Genomic DNA, 21,761 nt, shown 5'->3' on the forward strand with positions numbered 1-21,761 from the left:
ATTGGTGGATGGCACGCAGCCCATCGCAGCAAGCAGATCCTGCTGACGAGTATATTATGGTGCTTTTCTCCACCTATGTAGTCTTCCCTGAAAATTAGCCTTACCCACAAGACCTGAGTGTGTGGTGTCCTGCTGAGGCTGCCCCTTTCTGCTGTCCCTCACGCACGAGCACTGTGCTATGAGTGCAAGTAGTGTGTGCTTCATCCTGCTCATAGCATGCAGCTAGAGGGCTCCTTCCTGGGAGGGGAAAAGCTTGGCCTCACAGTTAACACTTGAGCTTTGGAAAATCTTTGTTTTCTTCTCACGTTTGCTGAGAGAGGTCGAAAAAGTCATTTTGGAACTTTTGTTTCGGGAAGGTATCAAAAGATGCAAGCAAATGCCTAATGGGCTCTGAAATGCTCTTTGAAATGAGTGAGAGATCTCTCAGAAATCCCGTACAAAATGTTTGCATGCGTCTTTAAGCATCTAAACACCTTTGAAAATGTGTCTCTTGTGTGCCTAACTCTAAGCATAGGTTCTTACATCCCTCGGCATTTTTTAAATTGCATCCCAAGGTGCCCAGATTTCCCCTAAAGAGTACCCTTTTGTTTTAATTTTCTCATTGACTGAATTGTCTCTTGACTTGAGACATAATAGATATTAGCCTGTACTCATTTTTTGTAGCAAGGTGTTGAGAACTGAAGCTGTTTCGGAGCTGTTTTATTACAAGAAAGGAGCATATGGCTGAATGTGTCCCATCTGAAATGCAAATGGTGGAGCTACGTGGAAGAAATTCTGATTACTCGAGCGGTAAACGGTTCCTAATGAAATGAGTGTGAGTAAGGTGGGAAGCTGGTAATGACTGCAGGAAGAAATGAAGGCAGTTAATATTTTGGTAGAGCAGAACATCCTTATTCTGCTGATAAGGAGGTTCTTAGGAAATGGAGTGGATTTTTTCTTATATACTGCATATTCATCAGCGTGGGGAAAGCGTTATGCAGGGAGCCAGGCTCCTGTCTTCTGCTAGTTATGAAATCATTTAATTTAATTTACAGCCATGCTTCTCACCTTTGGCCTCCTTTTGAGCTGAAGTGTTGTGGTAGTGATCTACCTAAGTAAAGTAAGTCTGAGCACAGGCGAGTCACAGCTCCCCTGATTTTTGTTACGCTGGGCACATTTGTGGAGGGCGGAGGCTGAGGAGTGATGGAGGAATCTGATCGAGACCGCTTCATTTCCTGCACATCCTCTTCCCAAGTCCGTTCCACCAAAGTTCTTCTGTTGTGTACATCCCTCTCCACTCCCTGCACCCAAAGGGGTCCAGGTGCCTGATGTGAATGGAAGAGGAGCTGACTTTTAGGCTAGCAGGCTGGCCTTCCCATTGCTTAGCTTCCAAAAGGCAGAGCCGTAAGCATGTGTGGTGAGGCTGAAGTGGAGCTGGAGATGGAGCAGCGCTAGTGTGCTCTGCTTTTAATGTCAAAAAGAACCAGGACAAATCGAGATAGCGGCACGTGTGCAATTACATGCTCAGAGAAGTCAAAGCAGCTGCTAGGTTAAACCTCTGGCTTTGTCCCTGAGCGAGATCACATCGGTGTTAATGTGACCTCGCTGAGGCTGGGCTGTCTGTTATGAGGCACCGGGGATGGAAAATGAGCATGCCTTGCCTTCAACGATGCCCGGGGGTGTCTGACATCACTGATGATGATGAAATAGGAGAAACCTAAAAGAAAAAGACTGCAGCCTACTGTTGGTGGATATGGCCGTGTTAACGTGTTATTTCAGATCCAGACTTTGCTTTTGGAGCAAACCATGGAACCTTAGAATCACAGAATGGTTTGGGTTGGAAGGGATCTTTAAGATCATCTAATTCCAACCCTCTGCTATAGGCAGGGACACCTCCCTCTAGACCAGGTTGCTCACAGCCCCATCCAGCCTGGCCTTGAACATCTCCAGGGAAGGGGTATCCAGCACTTCACTGGGCAACCTGTTCCAGTGTCTCACCACCCTCACAGTAAAGAATTTCCTCCTAATATCTAAATGCCTCGATTGTCCTTACTTGGCTTCTGGTTCAGGTTGTGGGGCAGCCAGGAGCTCACGAGTGGGACACAGTGCCTCACTGATGTCACTCTGGGCTTTAGCAGGTGGTTTTACCCAGCCGGATGGGGTGTGGTTGCAACATTTCTTCCTTTATTATGATCAGAGTGCATATGGCTGCCGTCATTATCATCCAAATCATAAATCAGTACAAAGCCCCACAGATGCTGAGTTACATGCAATGCGCAGCAGCTCAACAGGGGTAAATTTAGTGGCTTCTTTAATTGCAAGAGGGCGTAGCAGCATAAATTACTGACATATCTGTTTGGATGTTCTTTGGTTTACAAGAATTGCAGCTGGTAATGCTGTCATTTAGTTTTCCAAGTATAACTCTCTTTTTAATCTGTCCTTTTTCTCGCTTTTCTCTCTCCTCTTTTCCCGCATTCTTTTCCATCCAGAAATACAAATGACCTTTTAACAGAATTTTCCACTTTCATTCTGTTGATTTACATTATTCAGTCAGGAAAATACAAACGCTCTCTTTTCTGAGATGCATTGATGATGTCGGGAAAAAACTTACTCATATTAGCCTCTTCTTTTTTCTCTCTCCTGTCTTTTCAGGTGTGTGTGCAACATCGACTGTTCTCAAACCAACTTCAATCCTCTTTGTGCTTCCGATGGGAAATCTTATGATAATGCATGTCAAATCAAAGAGGCATCATGCCAGAAACAGGAGAAAATTGAAGTCATGTCTTTGGGTCGATGTCAAGGTAACGCTCATAACAAAACTCATTTCAAAGAATGTTTTCAATTTTTGCTCAGAGAAGAGAAAAAGAAAAAGAGAAGCGGGGCTGCCTTCTCATTTGGCACTTCTCGCATTTCCATTAGGCTGCTGTAATGTGTGTGGTGCATGGTGCTGGTGCTTGTTTCTCATCTGCTGGGCTCATGGGATGCCAGCGGTGCCTAGAAGGAAGTTTTGTTAATGCTAGCTGCAGACTGGCCGTGTTTGCCATGACTGCCATGCTGCTTCCTTCCCGGCTCTTAGGGTGCTCTGTCACACGGCCCTGAGTTGGCTTTAAAAACTCTGGTTTGTTCTAAAATAAAAATGATGGAAATTTGCCTTTAAATAGCTGCTGTAAATAAAATGCCTACTGGGACTCAGACACTAAATAGCTTTTTCCCCCCTTAGCTTCTGACCCATAAATCCTCAGTACATCTACTTACAAGGCTACACTCTACCTGTCTATTGAACACATTCTCATTTATTCCCATTTCTTTAAAGTTAACCACCCTACGTGGAGGTTCATTTCAGGGTACATATTAAAACTCCCCAATTACTTCAAATAGAGCAGAAATGACAAGTCCTGCTTTGCACTGATGTATTTATCCCAGGTGCAATCTGTTGTCACCTATTGTTAGAAAAATGTGTTTTCTTAATGGAAGATGCTTGGTGTTTCACTCCAAAAAGCCTGCTCCTGCTGTTTTCACCTGGCAAACCCAGGGGAGCCCTGCAGCCGGCAGCGATGCTGTGCACAGAAGGGATGGTGGGTTTGTGTGGGTACTGGGGTGGATTCAGGAGCGAGCAGAGATTCCCCAAGCAATCCAGTGTATTTCTTTTCCCACAGATAACACTACAACAACTACAAAATCTGAAGATGGGCATTACGCACGGACAGATTATGCAGGTATGGTTCCTATTATGTGAGAATCACCATTGGTGAGAGCTGCGCCGAGTCACTTTTCTCCTCTCTTTACAGAGGTGGCTGTCTTCTACTATGGTTTTATTTGTTTGCTTTAAAAGAAACCACTATGTTCTCATTACTTTCTGTTGCTAGAAACTATCTTTCTTCTTAATAAGTGGTCTTCTTCCAGTTTTATCACTTTGCAGACATAAAACACCCATTCTGACAGTGAAAATAATAAATGCAGTAACCCGTTTGCCAGAACAAGTGGACGTTTGAGAATTCGGAAAAGTAATTCAGAAAAATACTGAATTACCACGCATAGAATATACGTATTTTGTTCATGATATGCAGGCTTAAGAAGGAGAAAATCCAGACCATAGCAAAGCTCTGGTACCATGAAACATTGCCACAGTAGATATTATTACCTGTAAAGTTAACAAGGTTCTTTAAATGTTTTTTTTAAGTGATAAATGGTTTTATTTAGAAGCTACAGTAAAACATAATGGCTGAATAACCTGATATGGCATTTGAAATTAAAAACATGCAAATGCCAGTGAGGTTTGGGAGGTATTTGTTTTACACCCTTTGCCCAGGACGACTGATTTAGAAAATTGAATGTGTATATATGTGTGGGTTTGGGTGTGTGTATGCACGCAGGCTAATGTTCACAGCTCGTGCTGAGAATTCAGGCATTTGAGAAGGCAAGGTGAAAACGTGTCAAGCGATGTATTTGTGGCTTAGGTTTTTCAGATTGCTGTAATTTGAAAGTAGCTGTTTAGAGAGTAGGTGCCAGTTGCTGACTTTACCTGAGCAGCTTGCTGCATTGCTTAGGTGAAGTCCAGCTGATGGTTTCACAGCTCTTAAAATCTCTTACCGGGGGAGTCGTGCAGCATGATGACTCAGTTTGGTCACTGCTGTCAGGGTGCTGCATGCACGATGTCCTTGGGTTAATATTACACCCAGCCGTTACAAAGGGATTGTTCTCTTCCAATTTAACAATGATGCATGATGATTAAAACATAGAGCTATGAATAAATGATGGCTTGGTGAGCCAGAGGAGCTTGAGGTACTGGGGTGACTGCAGGACAAATTAGCAAGGGAGGAAATTTCTATGGAAAATGGATGCCAGGATTACTTTCCAAAAGATCAAAGAAGTGCCGTGGTCCAGATATTTCCTACTGCCAAGGAGCCCTTCCGTGGTGAAGTCATGCAAGGAAAGAAGTCTGCAGTCAGTTTTCTGAAAAAGCTGGGAGGCCTGAGGTTGTATCCCATGGTGGGCAGGGTGCACGGCAAAGTAGAACAAAATGATTTATTTTGAGATAGAAACAACAGCAAGAAGCACAGCTGTGTTAGATCTTTTCTCTTCTTTGCTGGAGAGCTGGGGAGATAACTGGAGTCTCCAAATTAAAATGGAAGCCTGCAGGCTCTTTTTGAATGCTATATAACCCATCCTATTCTGCTCCAGCCTGGTAACCTAGTGCATTTGGGTGTGAAGCAAGTGAATTGTAACAAAATGGGAAGAAAGGCAGCTTGAGGATTAGGATGGAGGAGGAAATAGCAGCAATGAGATGAGAAAGAAAAGTCGTGGGGTCATGGAGGAAGAGGAGCACAGAAGGCACCTTCAGCTCGGGAGTGGGCAGGAGGAGGAGGGCAGTTTCACTTTAGCAGAGATGATATTTCAGCCCACACTCAAATGGGAGAGGTGTGGGTAGCAGTCCTGAGGGGAAAATTGATTGCAGGGAAATGGTGTGAGATGGAAGCCAAGAAGGGAACACAAGAGGAAACTGGGTTATTGGGCAGGGAGAGGGGCAGAGCAACAGCACCAAGGAATGAGTCTACAGCAGAGATGCGTTGAGGCATCAGGAGTGTGCCCATGGGTCCAGCCAGAAGTGATGGGGCTGTGCAGGGGATACGGTGCTTCTCAGTCCCCTAAATGGGTGCAGACATCCCGAACCATCAGTCATGTCCAATAGGTATGTGTGTGGCACAGAAAGGTGCCGTTATTTCACCACAGCTAGCAGATCTTCAGGCCTTCTGCTATGGCTCAGGCTCCAGTGGGTTTCTTCAGGGCAGTGATGATGTACCACGGGCCGGTGTCATTGGGTGTTATCCATTGGTATAATGAACTACAACAGGTTACTGCAGCTGACTGTACATCTTTCTGTGCACCTATTATTCCCACCTAATTTTTCACTTTTACATACAGTAACAGCATGTAGGTTGAAAGCTGCAAGTTCATGTGGGATAAGCCACGACTCCAGTTTCCCTAAATGTTTGTGGCATAATACTGTAAGAAAACCCTAGGAGAAAGGGACCATTGGAACAAGTAGTTACTGCAGCCTTTAACAAGTAGGTAAATGGAAGGGGGATAGCAGTATAAAACTGAGACTAGGTTCTAGGTTCCGGCTTCAAAGTTTATTCAGCAGGAAGCTTCATGCCATCCTCACATTCTATAAAGGATATGAAAGTTTTATTATGTTTAGTACAAGAATAATAAGTGGGGATATTTGTTGTAGAAATGGTTTAGTGATGGGACTGGGTAAATTCATGTGATGGTTGAACCTGATGGTCTTGGAGGTCTTTTCTAACCTAAATGATTCTCTGATTGTATGTTATCAGTTGTGCTTATGTAGTGGTAATGCTCTCTGTAAAGATGGTAGTAACCAAATGGTACATATTTTTTCACCAAAACCCTTGCATTCTCATCTGGAGGTCCTGGGGAGGCAGCTCCTTTGCAAACAGCCAGCAGATTTTTTTTATTATTATTATTAGCTATTCGTTCTGTCTGTTCAATCAATGTCTTTGCTCCTTACTGTTCTTCTTTGAAGCCTATTGATCGTTGCTAATGAACACATGAATCCTTCAGTCTTCAGGGCTGAGAACACTCATTCCTTTGGAACAGAAATCTTTACTTTAAGTTTGCGTAGCCTTGTTTGTTTTGAGTGCTCATACTTGATAGAGGTAAGATTTGTTTTTAAAGTTGGAAATGTATCAGCACAGTGTGTGTCCGTGCCTCTACTTGCGCATTCTGGCCCCTCTCATTTTTCTGGCATGCCAAATGATGCATCAGACTTTGGGCAGTTGTCACTCTTTTCAACAAATACCAGCTCGTTAATGTTGATCATGCTTGAGAGATGGCATTTCGTTTTAGCCAATAAATGAGTTGATGGAGGCTTTTCCCTCAAATCCTGTAGAAACACGCTTGATCTCAGTTTCCATGGAAGAACATTTTTAACCATTCTAAATGCAATATATGTTTTAGAAAGTAGCATCAGAAAGTCCTGTGAAGGATGTTTTCTTGGATTTTTCCATTAGGTGTATAAAGAAGACGGCTGTTTCGGTAGCATTTTTGCTTTCAGAGTCTGGACAGTCAAGGAGTTTTCATCTTGTTTATTCATTTGCCAGTTTATTTTTGCTCTTCTATGCTTACACTCCCTCCTTAAGATCTGGATATTAGCAATTATACCCCTTACTGATTTTATCCTTTTTCATTATCAACTTACAGAGATTTTTTTTCACAAGCACTTCAAAGAATAAGTGGATATGGATGAGCCACATTTCTATGTTACATATTCATGAAAATTGTCAATGATGACACTGACAAATCTGATAGACCTACTCAATAACACAGTCTTCCAGACCAGACAAAATTCCCTCTATGAGCATTGATTAGATCAAGTCTGTGCAGTGAAGTTGGTGAAAAAAGGCGTTTTCAGCCATGATAGTCTCCTTGGGTGAAAATGCACACACGCAGGCAGTCATTTCGAGCTGTATTCTTGGGTTGCTTGCTAACAGATGGCTGTGTTGTCAAAGCAAACTGAACTCTCTACCAAAAAGGGCAATATCCATCTGTGTCAACACATTGGCTGCCCTTGGTTGGGCCAAGCCTGTGGGATTGAGGCCACAAAACGACCGCAGATTCTTTGCTCCAAGGATGAAGAAGGGTCTTGGACCATGCTTTTTCCAAAACAAATACCATGGAGTATTTATATTTGAAGAAAGAAAAATATCCTAAAACGTGACTGAACTCCAACATTCTGTGCCATTATCTTCTAATTCCTTTGAATGGGGGAAGAAGTGATGTTTATCAAAGATACTGTGAGTGGCTCACTGATCCAGAACATGTAGGAAGCACCTCTGGGTTGACGTCTTCCTTCACAGGCTCCCTGACTTCAGTCACTGTCTTCATCATCTGTAACAGTGCCTGAGTTAGGTCCAAGAAATAGAGCAGCAGCATCAGATTTCTCTACAAAGCGTGACTATTTTTTTTCCAGTCCCAGGAATTAAATAGGGAATGCGGAGTGGATTCTTTCTCCAGATTATAAGATTTTGCAAGTAGGTTAAATTTGGAGTGTAAACCACTTGACATTGCCCCTTTAAATTATATTTTCTGTCTACTACCATGTCAGCCAGATGTAAAACCGGTGAAGAATAATAATAAAGCCCCAGAGCTTAGCTATGGTGTATAAACTATTGTGCAGGCATCTGCTCTGCCTCTGTGAACCAGGCTTTCCTTTCTCCTTAATGGAATCAGCAAGTGAGACACAGAGTTGAGCACCGTGCATCCATCACAGATAGAAAGAAACCGTTTCTCATCTGCAGCTTCATAAAAGCACTAGGAAAATTGCATCCCTGCCTATGCAGATTTTCTTGGCTTTCAGTGTAGCAGAGTCTAAGTCAGAGGTTGTCTCTAAACAGATAGATTAGTTAGGAAATGTTGTTGCTTTTACAGCAAATCACTTAAAAAATTAAAAAAAAAAAAAAAAGAATATATTTTACTATTTTGACAGCTGTGTGGTAGCAGGAATGCTAGCTGGCTGCTGCTGCTGCCCGCACTCCCACACATTCCTGGCATTTGTGAGTACAAGAATAATACAACTGATGCATTTCTTAAAAATGTAAAGCATTTAAATGTTGCTAGGACTGCTCGCTGCATTTACAAGTGCAATTAAAATGCACATAAGGTTTACTCATAGTGCAAATGCAAAAAAGACACGTAAGCTCTTCAAAACAATGAAAGAGCCCAGTATAGGCAGTATTTCAGACTGTTCAATTTAGGTATTCTTGGCCTTTGACTTGAGGAAAGCAATGAGGGCATCTCCCGCTGGGAGATGTGACCACATCGTGCCCCACATGCAGGGATGTCCTTCAGCACATTGCATCGTGCAAAAATGCAGAGGTCTACAAATAACTGAAGTCTGGGACACATCTGTGCAAAATGATGTAAGAGCAGAGCTGGTCTAAACTTACAAAATGATTTCAGGGGGAGAGGCTGTTTTGGTCCTGCTTTGCATTCCTAGTCTGGGTAATCCTGATAGAAAGGCTTTCCACAAAAGCCAGCCAGAAGGAGTTCTCCATTCTCTGTCTGGGATCTGGAGGCTTCCAAAATCAAGCTTACAGAGAGTAATATAGCATTTATTCACAAATAATGACTGTGTGTAGCTCAGCTTCATAGCAGGACTGTAAAACGCGTATCAGAAAATTATGAACTCGGGATTCTTCTGAATGATTTTCAAAGGCCAAAGAGAGATTACTGTGTTCTGATAGCACCCCAGTCTCCAGCTCCTCTGCTGCCTTTCAGCTCCTCCATCGCTGGCGATATCCAGAAGGAAATGAAAAAGTGAAGATAGAGGCCAGCTGGTAGGTTAATAAATCTCACTGTCAGCTACATTTGAGCTAAAGTCTGAGTGGCCAGCAATGTCGGCTTGGTCCCTGAACCTTCACTTGTCCTGGGAGCTCTTTTAAATGAAAAATTGCAGCTGCTACTTTTTGTCATTTAACTCCTAGTTTTCAAATGGTGCAGTGCAGAAAGTCCCACTCTGGCATTTTTCTGTGTCATCATGAGAACCAGATGATTTCTTTCTAAAACAGGAAAATCTGCAGCGTTAATGTAATTGTCTTGGTACTGGCAGTAGTTCCATGTAGCGTTCTTCTTATACAGAGCAGTTCATCTTTAGATCCTGAGAGTTCTCCTTTAACTTTGAATTGCATATGATAGGCTGGATAAAATGTGCCTCGTTTGTTTGGATTTTTGTTTGTTTTGGGTTTTTATTTTTTTGTCTACGTGGTTTTGTAATGAGAGAAATTGCATTTTTTCATTACTTACAATTTCCCGGTGTCGTGCTCATGGAACCTGTAATTGTTAGCATTAAAACTGAAATTGGGTCTCAGGTGAACTGTTAGACATCTCTTTAGTGAAATTTATGTAGCTCAAGGAAAAAAAAAAAAAAAAAGCATTTCCATTTGTGCCTTTAAAGCTTAGCCCTTAATTTAATCACTAATGAATGTGAATCAAAAGTTGCAGAATTGGTTTCTGCTTTTTCCCCCTCGTAAACAAATCCAGTAATGTTGTGAATGAGCATTATAATAAAAGCTATTTCATTTGTGCAGAAGGGCTGCAGCCTGGAAATACAGTATGTCCAGGCTAAGAATTTGATCTGCAGGGGATGAACAGGAAAAACAAGTGCTTGCACCAGGGCAAACATAGGCAGCCTAAGAACCATGAAGTTGGATGAGGCTATTTTGCTGTTCCAGCTCCACTGAAATATTTAAATTCTTGGACGTGAAGCTTAGTCAGGGGTTGAGGACGGGAGTGGAGTTTGTAAGACAAGTTTGTTTTCCCATCAGTTTGCATCTGAACCATGCAAGATTCAGAAAGCGTGTTCCAAACTCTGTCTTCTTCTTCTGCTTTGCAAAGAACCTGATGTTTCCTTTTTTCCTTTATGCCATCACATAAGCAGTTTATCTGTGTTTCGTCTTATTTGGAACGTAGAAATCTTCCTGAGCAATCCAAACCTTCCAGTACCCAGTAATCTTTTTGTCCTCTGCTCCATATCCATGGGTTTTGATCAGAGGAGTGAATAAGGAAAAAGAAGAGAGCCTGTCCTGCTTACACACGTGTATGGGAACTGTTGAGTCACTGCCTGCAGCACTGATTGATGAGGCAAGAACTGGGTCAGCACTGGGAGCACAGGTGAAGACAATTCAGCTGTGTGACAAGGAAGGGGTGCAGCCTGGCTGCACCTCTCCTAGACCCCATTTAAGGGCTGACTGCCACTGGGGAAGGGTCTCTTTCTAGAGATCCTTCCTTTGTGGAGCTTTTCATCACGAGCCTAAATCTTTGGATGCAGGTGAGTTCTCCTTCTCTGGTTGTTCCTTTGTTTTCTCACTATGATACTCTTTCTAAGTATACTTTTGTTGATTGTAGAGCATGAAAGTGTGATCCCTAAAACGTATTACAGCTTGAAGCAGGCCTGATTTCTCAAGTTTTTTCCTTATTTCTAAATAGAGTCTGTAAAGAGATAGATCTGTTTGGATTCAGGGGAGGGGTGGGGTGGAATTTCTCTCACCCTTGGTCATACATGTGCTCCAGACACTTTCATCAGCTCCAGCTGTCCTTGAAAGATGCTGCTCGAGGTGATGCCCAGTGGCTGTTTGCCATCCACAACACTCATTTGAATTAGTTGATGGGTACGAAGAAGTGTATTTTTATGCCTAGCAGCTCTATTTTAGGTTTCTGAAAACCTGCCAATAGGAGGAATTCTTCCCAAGGATTTGAGAGTTAAAGTTATAATGAGCTGCTGGAATATCCATTTTCAGGAGACATCAGCATTTAAGTATTCATGTTTGATCTAGTCTGAAGTGTAAAAAAAATATTTTGAAATATTCATAGAACTGAATTTCTTCAGAATTTTATTTCATAGGATATTTTGGCGTTTTTTATGAAATGTTAGATATCAAAAATCACGAGATGAAAGCATGTGACAATTGTGAAAAATAAGTTGTATGTTAAGGGAGGTTGCTACTCAGAACTGACTGAAACATCTTTCCCAGAAGGAGTATCATCATGTCAAATTAGGATACAAACACAAGATTATTTGCTCATTTCAACACGTGAAATGGTAACCTGAGCCTAAAGATAAATAAGGCTTTAACATAGACACAGGAATTGCAAATGCATCTGGTAGAAGGAAAAGGGGTTTGTTTAGAGAAGAGAAGAAAGAACTGGTGTATTTATTTTTAATAGACCTTCAGGCTGTGGGGAGAAAAGTAGCCGTTTTTGCTTGGTTTCAGGTATATTGGTAAAGAAAGCAGACAGGCAAGGTATCTCTGCCTATAGCTGGGGTTGGAACTAGATGATCTTAAGGCTCCCTTCCAACCCAAACCGTTCTATAGTTCTGTGGTCCACTTTGCTGAGTGGTTCCACTTCTTTTTGTTGAACACATCCACTAAAACCTGCTTCTGGTACTGGTTGTTCAAGCTGTGCAACACGCTTAGGCTTTTCCTATTTCCTCACGTTGTGTGTATTAGACACTGAAACCATCAGTGACAAGAACTCGTGGCTTAGGAGAAATGGATACTGCTGATAGTGAATAGGCAATGCTGCGAGAGGTGCAGCATTTTGCATATCTGCTCTCCTTTCTGCACTGCCTCTTTCCAGAGAGGCATTGCTCCATGTTCAGGTGGTTGGAGGTGCACATCTGGACCAGCAAGCGGGAGGAAGAGCTGCTAAAAAGAGAGCTTGGAAAAGCAGCATCCACTTGCGTAGCAAGGTGACTTCTCCCCCACCAAGGCTGTCGTGTAGCCTGTACCCATCAGCGTTAGGTTGGCGTGAAGCTGCCCTCCTGGAATGCAACAGCTGTAACCAAAATGTGCTATTATGTAAGCAGTGGCAGCGCATCTCGTAATTTGATGGGCGCTGAATTGAAATGCAGTTCTTTGCCCACTGCTGTTGTGTATTTTAGACAGCGTTACATAATGGCAAAAATATTTTGTAGTAGGGAAGGAAAAAAAAAAATTCAAACCTTCCCTGTGGTTTTAATCTCCCTCTTTCATCTGTGGTTTTAAGCTGTGTCAGGTGTGCATCAGAAACACCCCCTCCCTGGGGTATTTCATTTACAATTTCATTTAATAACAGAAGCATACTTCCATCTAGCTAGGATGGGAAAGGATTAAGTAAAAAAACATTGTTCTGAAATCAAGTAGCATACATCTCACCTGTCTGTGTGCTCTGCAAATGAAGTAGCCAGGGAAGGGCGTGCTGTTGGTCTATAATACTGAAACTGATAAACTGTTAGTGTTTTGTCTGGCATAATATATGCTAAACATCTTCTGGTGCAGCCTGCCTCGACTAGAGCTGCCACTGGGCTCAGACGCATCTGGCACCGCAGATTTTTTCCCTGTGCTGCGTTTCAGTGATTTAAAGGGCCTTGGCTGGACAGGAGGATGTCAGCTGTTTAAAGTGCGGTTAGAAGAGGGAGTGAGATTTAAAGAGGCAGGAGGCAGAGTTCTGGCCTCGTTGAGGCTAGTGGGAGAACAGCCATTGAATTTAAATGGCTTTGTGATTTCTCTGGGCATTTTTAATCCATCTTTATTCTTATTAAATTTTCAATTTCTATAAATTGCTCTTTTTTTTTTTTTTTTTTTTTTTTTTTTTAATCCATTCAGCTTCTCCCCCTTTGAATATTAGTGCCAGGGGCATGTGCTGAGATGAAGTACCAATCCTGCTATTTACACAAATGCCGTCCCTGCAGCTCCCTTCTGCTGCAGTTATGTAAGGCACTAATAGTGGTGTGTAAAAATAGTGAGTGCAGGTGTTTGTTTATACAAGTGACCCTCCTGATAAACTTCCGTGGCAGTGCTTGTCTTTGTGACCAGCGATGAACCTCAGAACGTGAGGAAGTTCTGCTGGTCTCTATGCTAAGGAATAGCCATGTGAGGTCCTGCTCATGACATGTCTGGTCACACGTCACAGAGCATTGATGTGGAGACCGTGGTATTACCACAGAGATTTGAACAGGAGATGGACATCCCAGGAACACAATAGCAAACTGGGGGTCAACTCCCACAGCTTGTTTTGAGCTTATTTTGGGGGCCCTTTGAGCTCCTGCAGCTGGTGGTAGGTACGCAGCATGTCTTCTAGGAGCAGGCAGTCTTCTCACCGTATCTCAATGATAGACCTTTATCATTTGAGTAACAAAAAGATAACTTCAGTTTACATGGCAGGATTGGCCCCTTTTATTGCAAAACCAACAAGTAGAGGCTTGGGGCTTGGTCCTATTATTGTCTTCTCCTGTGATTGCATGGTTTAGTGACAGATGAGAAATAAAGCGTATCTTTGATAAATTAGGTAGAAGAATACGGAAGTTTTTGCTGTAGTGGCCTTTCATATTGTTTTAGTATTTTCTTCTATACTTAAAATTGAGACTAGTTAGGGATGTCTTTCTGGCTTCAGACATGGGAGAGGAAACGTATCAAACTCCTCGTTACCCAGTGGGAATTTCTAACATACAGTCTGCTAAAAACTGAATAGATGCTTAAGATCACAGCAGCTGAATGGAGCAGATACAGAAAGCAAGTTGTTGGCTGCATGGTCTTGTTACCATCACCATTTTATGAAGCAAGAGTCGAGGGAGATGGGAGAATAGAGGCCAGCAAACTGAGGAGGGTTCATCTCCCCAGCATGCAGTGATCCCCATTCTCCAACATGCCAATAAAATGTTTATTTCTCCAACTAACTTGAACAGAAGCAGTGACAAGCTAGGCTGAAATCATGCTTTTTAGTCTACATTTGGCTTCTCTCTTGAATAGTCTTCAGCCATTCAGGGTCATATTCTGCTAACTAAAATAACTAAGTTTTGCACAAGGGATTTGCAAGGTACGTGATTCAAGAAGCATTCAAAATAGCATGAAGAGGAGCTGGGCATTTTTGCTTCAGTCTCCTGTCTTCCTACACATCCTTGCCCATAATTCTGCAGCTCTTTATTCAGTTTCCTGGATTGATTCTCTTGGGCGGAATGTTCTTGCAAGCACGGATGTTGTGTTGAGAAAGAAAAGAGTGGATAGAAGGGGCCTGGTGGGTGTTACATGCCAGCATGGGAGCACCTTATAGATACAAGCCCCTCCAATAAGAAAAAAAATTGCCTAGAGTAATCAAAGTGGAATATAAAGTTAGTGCAAAAAGGATTGTGGAACCTTCAGGTTGTCAAAAGTGTTGAGGGAAATACCCTACAGCCAAAATGCTGTCCTTGTCCAGTCTGTCACACAACAGGGCTAACCTTTCCATCTGCATGCCACCCATCAAACCTCTCTGACAGGTTTGCCATTCACACTTGCTCTTAATAGTAATTTTCTGAAAGCTTTGCTCAAAGCATGCAACCGAACAGTAAATTCTAGCAGCATCGTGGTGGCAGGCCTAAAAATAAATCAGAGACCTTTTCAAGTAGCGCTTCATGCCATCCATTGATCCCAGTAGAAAACAATCCATTCAGACCTAGAGTTCCTATTGGAAGTTAGGGAACAGCCTGGTAACTGGATTAGGGTATGCTTTTATTTGCAGCAGCATCTCAGAATGAAGCTCCTGCTTTGTTTCATTGATTGTCTGCCCAATCCTTCTGTCAGTAAAAACCACTCACATCACTGAAGAGACAGGGTGAGGTTTGATAGAAAATACAACATCTTGTTGCACAGTATGTACGTGTTCTCTGAATGTAATCAGGTAAGTAGACTGGGTAGGTACACCTCTGCACAGGTGCAAAAATGTGCTTTGTTAATCTGCTGTTAAATTGCCTAAAAGCAGTTTTCAGCAATGTGTTCCTTAAAAATTGGAAGTGTCACCAATTGCATCAATGCAAAAACTCCTGCCAGCCACCTTCACAGGTGCCGGAGCTGGAATAATAGCCTGAGGACACTGGGATTATATCTGAATTTGTGGCCTTTGGAGTACACATTAGTGGAGGGATTGAAGGGGAGAGGAAAAAATGAGTTTGACATCCATATTTCCAGAGGTGGGTCAGGAATCTTGAATTGAATTAGGATTGTAATTGTGAGGCACACGGGGTGCTACAGTGCCATTTTTCATTATTCCTCCATAGGAAATCTACACCAAATGTTTGTTCACAGGTCTTACCCGATGTATCTGTTTCTTCCATCTGAACAAGGGAGCATGCTTTATCCTGTTGTGTTTATGAAATGTGTAGGCAGCTCAATTCCCACGTAGTCCTTCAGTCCATACGGAAGTCCAGCTGATAAGAGCTTCGTGGCAGCCCGCCAAGCCGAGTCCCCCAAGTACAGAGAGCATTGCCTTTCCCTTCCTTCATCCCATGAAGGAAAAGGTGCATCCTTGGTGTACAGAGATACCACTATGGCAGACCCCTTTATTTCTAAATGCACAGCATCCCAAGCCCCCTCCCTACACACCTTCTTGGTTATGGGAATTGTCATTGATCATGCTGCCATCCCCTGTGGCAGAGCTGGTTGGACAATCTTCATCTTGCACATCAATATTCTTGACACACATCTTAAAACTTTGCTTGTGCATATCCATCTACTGTTGGAAAAGTATCAAAAGGGTACAAATATCACTATTTTTAGGGTTGTGTCAAAATTATCTATCAGCTTCCTGGCGCCTTGTCCCATTTGTTGTATTGATGCTATCTACCAAGTCAAGGGCATGAAGTTCCTTTAGAAATACATTGGCAGCTGGGTAAAACTCTATTAGCCTTGGTGAAGAAGGCTGCAGCCCTGATTAAAGATGAGTTCTGGGGTTCTTGTGCCTGCTGTACAGTCAGGAAGCGCCTGTTGTCACCACCTGACAAAAGGCTGCTTACAGGAGGGTGTTCCACCTCATGTCCACAGGATGGGATGACCTTGGGGTGGTCTTCTCACTGCCTAGGAGCTGGGATGCACTGTGAGCTGGGGACAGTTGCCTGCCCATTACCCCATTATGTGCCACAAGTAGCAGCAGCGCTCCCACACTTTCTGCTGACACCCCAGTACTGTACAGAGGAATCTCTGGCTGCACCCTCGGCCATGCTTTGCAGGGCCTCAGAGGACTGAGGTATTAAGGGTCTGTGTTCTCCATAAGAACCATGGTGGATGCTTCTCCTTCTCAGAGATCAGGCAGCAGAGGAGCAGCTCTTTAATGCACATATAACACATTCATCTGCCTCATGCACTGAAACTGGGATGTCTCCTTCGCATTGCAGGTTTTTAGAAGGCAATGTATTCAGGTTGAAACTTTGCCCACATACCATCTGCTCCTGCCTTATCTTTCTTTGACAGGGAAGCTGCATATGTAATGTCCACTTGGCTTTCATAGTGTAATGTAAGGTTTCAGAGGTCCCAAGCAGCTCTTGCAGCAAGCTCTTGCTCTTGTTCCAAAGTGACAGATCCTCAACAAAAATCAATTCTAGCTTCATAGCTATAATGAGCTTGACCCACTGCCTATTTTTTTTAGGTTGACCGCAAGTTCCATCAGATGTCTGAGGCCTATTTGCAGATATTGATGCATCCTGCAGATTGTCTCTAGCCATTGCATAGGAAACCTTAAGATCTTGCAGGTTTGCTCTCCATGCACTGTGTTTGGTACCAAGGTTGGAGTTGCAAATCAAAAGACTGGCCTGTATACACCATTGATAGCCAAGGCTGCCAAGTTATGAAAATGAGTTGTTTCAGGTTTTTTTAGTTGCTTAAGGAGGATGATGGTTATCAGAAAGCTCTTCTTTTGTGAAGGCATTGCTTTGGAGTAGCAGCAGACTCTGTTTACTCAAAGGGGGGGGAAAAAAAGTGGAACCTTCATATGCAAATGATGGCATTTGGAAATGTCATATAGCTGCATCTACATATAAATAAGCTGCTCTCTGAGCGCTGCATTAGCAAGGCTACTTTGATATAGAAAATGCATGATAGTACACAAAGCAGAAACAGCAGTACACCACTCAGTCAAGTTTGAGTTTTGTTCCTAAATCACCACTTAATGAAGTTAACTACTGTTGCTCTGTCAGTGCTCTTAGTAGCAATGCTGAGTTTGCTCTAGGGGAGACGTTTAATGTTTGTAAGTGATGCATGGGGCTGCACAGCAGGGACAAAGGTTCCAGTCCTGCACTGGGGCACTTGGAAAGTGCAAAAATTCCTCCTTCTGGAACACACTGGTTTGGACCTGGGAGATAGCACGTTATGGTTCCTGTGTAATTCTGCTCTTGTCCGACTTTTGCCTCGCTCTGCAGAGTTGTCTGCAGAGATGACCCAGTTCAGTCATACAAAGAAGTAACTTCTGCCACTAAAATGCTCATAAACAGGGCTGATGTTTTCATCTCTGTTTAGCCTGATATTAAAGAGCAAATTATGAATCTCCAGCAGAGTTTTTCAGAGGGGAGGATGCATAGAGAGAAGCCATAGTCCATTTTTTACCACCTCCAGCACTGACATTACCAAGTATTGGAGGAGAGGAGGATGGCCAGGAAGGCGAGCCATCTGCTGGGCCATCGAGGACCTTCTCACTGAAGCAGTGCAATCTGCGCTGCCCATGCTGTGCCACGGGTGATGGATGCAGCCTTTGCCTTCAGGCATGCGGCCTAATTGGAGGGAGCCTTACAAATCTCCACACTGACACCAACTTTTTTCCCAACAGAATTACAATAATGATAATGTTAACTCATCCTCTTAAGGGCTCTGTCGTGAGCTGCCTAAGGAGATCACAGAGGAGGATAAAAACCACTGTTTTTATTCCTTTATGGGCCCAGCTGCTCTCTTGGTTAGTGAGCAGGGAGGGAGCAGCTCCATTGGGCCAGTGTTGCCTCTCTTCTGCAGGGAGACCTGAGTGACAGGGGCATCAATGGCAAGCCAGAAACTGGCTGAGTTAGCAAACCGAGGGATTTAATCTATTCCAGGAATGGTGTTAACACAGATTTATTCAATCCTGGTACAAAAGAAGAAAGCACAAACTGTCAGGTCCCTTCTACCCAGGGCTTTGATGCATCTACAATAAGGCCTCACGCTATTACATTTCACCCATAGAAATGATTGCAGGTCCTGAGACCTGCCCTCACAGTGATGGTCTTTAAGAAGTCTAGTTTATTCCCAGAAGCATGGGGAAGTGCCTTGACGACAGCCCACACAGAGACTATACCGGGAGCTGAAGGCCTCCTCAGTTTTGCAGTGAAAACCTAAGAGGCCCCAATGGTGGGCAGCGTGCACCCAACTTGGAACCATGCAGTGATGAACCCAAGTGTGGATGTGTTTTGTCACCTCTCCTTCAGCAAGAGGTTTTGTACAGGAAAAAGATGAACGGGTTGCCTGATGTCAAGCAGTCTTTTCCAATAGGGAAGAACCATCCACAGGTGCTGCTAGTAGAAGTACTCTTGCATTTCAGAAGTTTAGAGTTAGCTCTGACGTATATAGCTGACTGGCTTAAAATACATTGTCCATTTGATTTCTGGGGGCTATTAGTGTCTTAATTCATTCACTTCTGTAATAAATGATGGCAGCATTTTGAATAATTACAATACACTGCTGCAAGAGAGGACACAATATTTTTTTTCAAGTATATTAGAACATCCTACCATCATCTCAAATGTAAAAAGCACTAGATTATTTTTAAAAAGGGAAGTGGATGTTAGCTTATTCCAGGAAAGTCATTTGCATGGGGACATTTAAAATTAATAAATTACTGTGTCAAGCCAGTCTATTTTGTGCCTGAGAAAAGAAGTGAATGTAATTTAATTCATAAGGATCCATTTCTTTTTTCCTCTTGTTGAAGTAGCTAATGTAGAGATGGTATTTTTGTGCACTTTGTGTAGGAGGATTAGCCTGAAATGCATACTTGGGTGGCTGCAGGATGCATGTAGCTGAGGGTTACAGCATACTAGTGCCAGCCATCGTCATCTGACATCTGGTGTCCCTCCTCCACGGGCTTCCAAGGGGAGTGGGCTGGTGAATCCCCTTTGGAGTGGCAGTGAGTACTTCCTCCACAGTTTCCAGTCCAACGCCTACCGAAACAGCAGTTGTCAGGCAGATTCTTTCACGTATTTTCTTCTTTGTGAAGAGACAATATTCACAAGCTCTCCAGCAACAAGGTGTTAAGAACGAAGTACTTTGTCAAGATAATTAATAGGTCAGAGCAGAGCAGCTGCCAGTGAGGAAGTAGGGCTGTGCTGGCAGACTGCAGAGCCAGGATTTGTCAGGATGCTTCTTCATTGCTAGTGAGGGGGAAGCCTTCTGACGACCCTCTCCCTCAGAGTTGGTGTGTGGCCTCAGTTCCTGTTAGGAGGGGGAAGGTGCCAAAAACCCTACTAAAGCAGTTTTGAACTTTCAGTTATGACACCGTTTCTACTTCATTCCTCCTGACTTTGTAGTAGCGTATTGAAATTTCTGCATGTAGTGCAAGCGTTGCTGGTTGAGGTAATTTGCTTTTCTCTTAAAAAGAGTAGCAGATGAGGTCCATGTCCTGTCCCTTGGTTTATCCACAGGATAAGGTCTCCCATTCCCAGCCAGTCTCTCTCACAAACCTCAGGGCATCTGTATAACCAAGATGTTATAATTGCAATATAATCAAAAGAGTAAGGCAAAAGCAAACAAGGATCGCAAAAGAGAATAAGTAGAAGAGCTTACCCTTGGGTTGAGCTCACTAGAAGATACCAAAAGAGGAGGATCTCCAGAAGAGATCCTTCCCCTCTGGTAGCCAGCTCTTAAATAGGTCCAGGAGGGGTGGAGCCTGGCTGCACCCCTTCCGGCAGCACAGGTGAATTGCCTTCACCTGTGCTCCTCTGGCTGACTCAAGGCTCACCTCAGGTGATTAATCAGAGGTTCAGGCCGTGACTCAGCAGTTCCCATACAGCATCCTTCTCTGGACCTTTATTTAGATTACAGGTAAGAATAGTCTCACCAACGTGATCAGTCAGATCAGAAGAGCTTTGTTAAGTAAGTTCCCAGTGCTGAGCTTTGCAGCATCCTCGTGGGAGGGCTGCCAAGGGTGTAGAAAAGGGGAACAGATTTCCAAAAAAGGTTGGGAAGGTTAAGGATGTATTTTTGACACAAAAATTCCTTTCCACCCTATATAAATCCCCTGAAAATGTGACATGAAAAGAGTCAGTACCTCAGTATCATTGAGAGCTTTTGGCTGCCAGTGTGACTGACCTCAGTATTATTAAAAGATTTAAATTATTAAGTCAGTTCTCCATAACTGCTGTCTTCAATGAGGTAGGTGTCAAAATAGCTTTCACTGCACATCATTCACCATCTCCTCTTTCATTTGATAAAATTTATGTATTTGCGGGACCTTCCTCTCCGCAGCATTGACTGTACACAAGGCATTAGCAGCACACTTCAGCCAATATTTTAACATATGGATGTGACCTATCCATTATTATACCCATACGCACTATAAATACTAAGATGAGGATTGACAGACTGTGGCCCTGCACTTGGCTTGCCTGAAGTCACCTGGAATTCCACGTTTCAGCCAGGCTCAGTGAACAACAGAACAATAGGATTAATAGCCCTGCAGAACTGATTGTTAAGTGCCTGGCAGTCAGCTGTTGGACATAAGAATCCTAGTTTTGACTAGATTTTAATCTCTCTTTTTCCCAGTGTATTGCAGGAATTTAGGCCTGGAAGGAATTTTTAGTGCACTTCAAGCAGTATTTCATGTGATCTTCATTAAGGGCATTAATGGGTTTAATTCCCCTTTGCCAGAGGTGCTACTCAAGATGCTCCATGCCTCTGCTTTGCTGAAGAATGGGAAATGCCTTGTTTTTGTTGCTTGCAGAGTCAGGTCGCAACTGGACAGACGGCTTCATGGTTTGAGTTTTAGCCTTCACTGAGACCCTAGCTGAGAATCGTCTTGGAGCTCTTTCAGCTTCCAAGAACCTTGAAGAAAGACGTATGGTTAAGCTGGAAGTTAAAAGTATATCTGAAATAATTCTTCCAACTTTTTTATTAAAGGGAGAACAGGAACAGACAGATAAATTAAGGAATTTAGACAAGATAGCTTTAAATAATTAGTTTAACTTTTCAAAGGGTAATCCATCAGGAGAATGAAGATCAGTCACAGTGGGGAAACTTCAGGCCCCAGCTTCCTACCCCAGCAAAAGAGCTTAGCATCTCCCTGCCATCCACAGAAAGGCCGGAGAGCAACGTGCAACCAGAAGGAGACTTCTAGCAAGAAGACGATAAGCGGCTTCAGTATATACAAAGCAGCATCTGGCCTCAATGTGTTTAAAAATAATCTGTTTTGACTAGTGAATCCTACATGATAGGCTATCATGTCATGTTCTGGCAGTAACAAAA

The 21,761-nt window shown here is 43.1% G+C and overlaps 1 protein-coding gene across 2 annotated transcripts in view; it reads left to right on the top strand.

Moving 5' to 3' along the window:
* The window catches only part of TMEFF2 (transmembrane protein with EGF like and two follistatin like domains 2), a 108,402-nt gene that overhangs the window by 78,982 nt on the left and 7,659 nt on the right, over positions 1-21,761 (top strand). For both annotated transcript variants that reach the window (XM_042874783.1, XM_042874785.1), the window contains exons 6-7: positions 2,632-2,780; positions 3,636-3,695. In XM_042874783.1, coding sequence (XP_042730717.1) covers positions 2,632-2,780; positions 3,636-3,695 — 209 coding nt within the window. The remainder of the gene's footprint in view (positions 1-2,631; positions 2,781-3,635; positions 3,696-21,761) is intronic.

Source organism: Lagopus leucura, unplaced genomic scaffold (genome assembly GCF_019238085.1).
Source record: "Lagopus leucura isolate 7727_CA_CO unplaced genomic scaffold, USGS_WTPT01 Super-Scaffold_100012, whole genome shotgun sequence".
Taxonomy (NCBI): domain Eukaryota; kingdom Metazoa; phylum Chordata; class Aves; order Galliformes; family Phasianidae; genus Lagopus; species Lagopus leucura.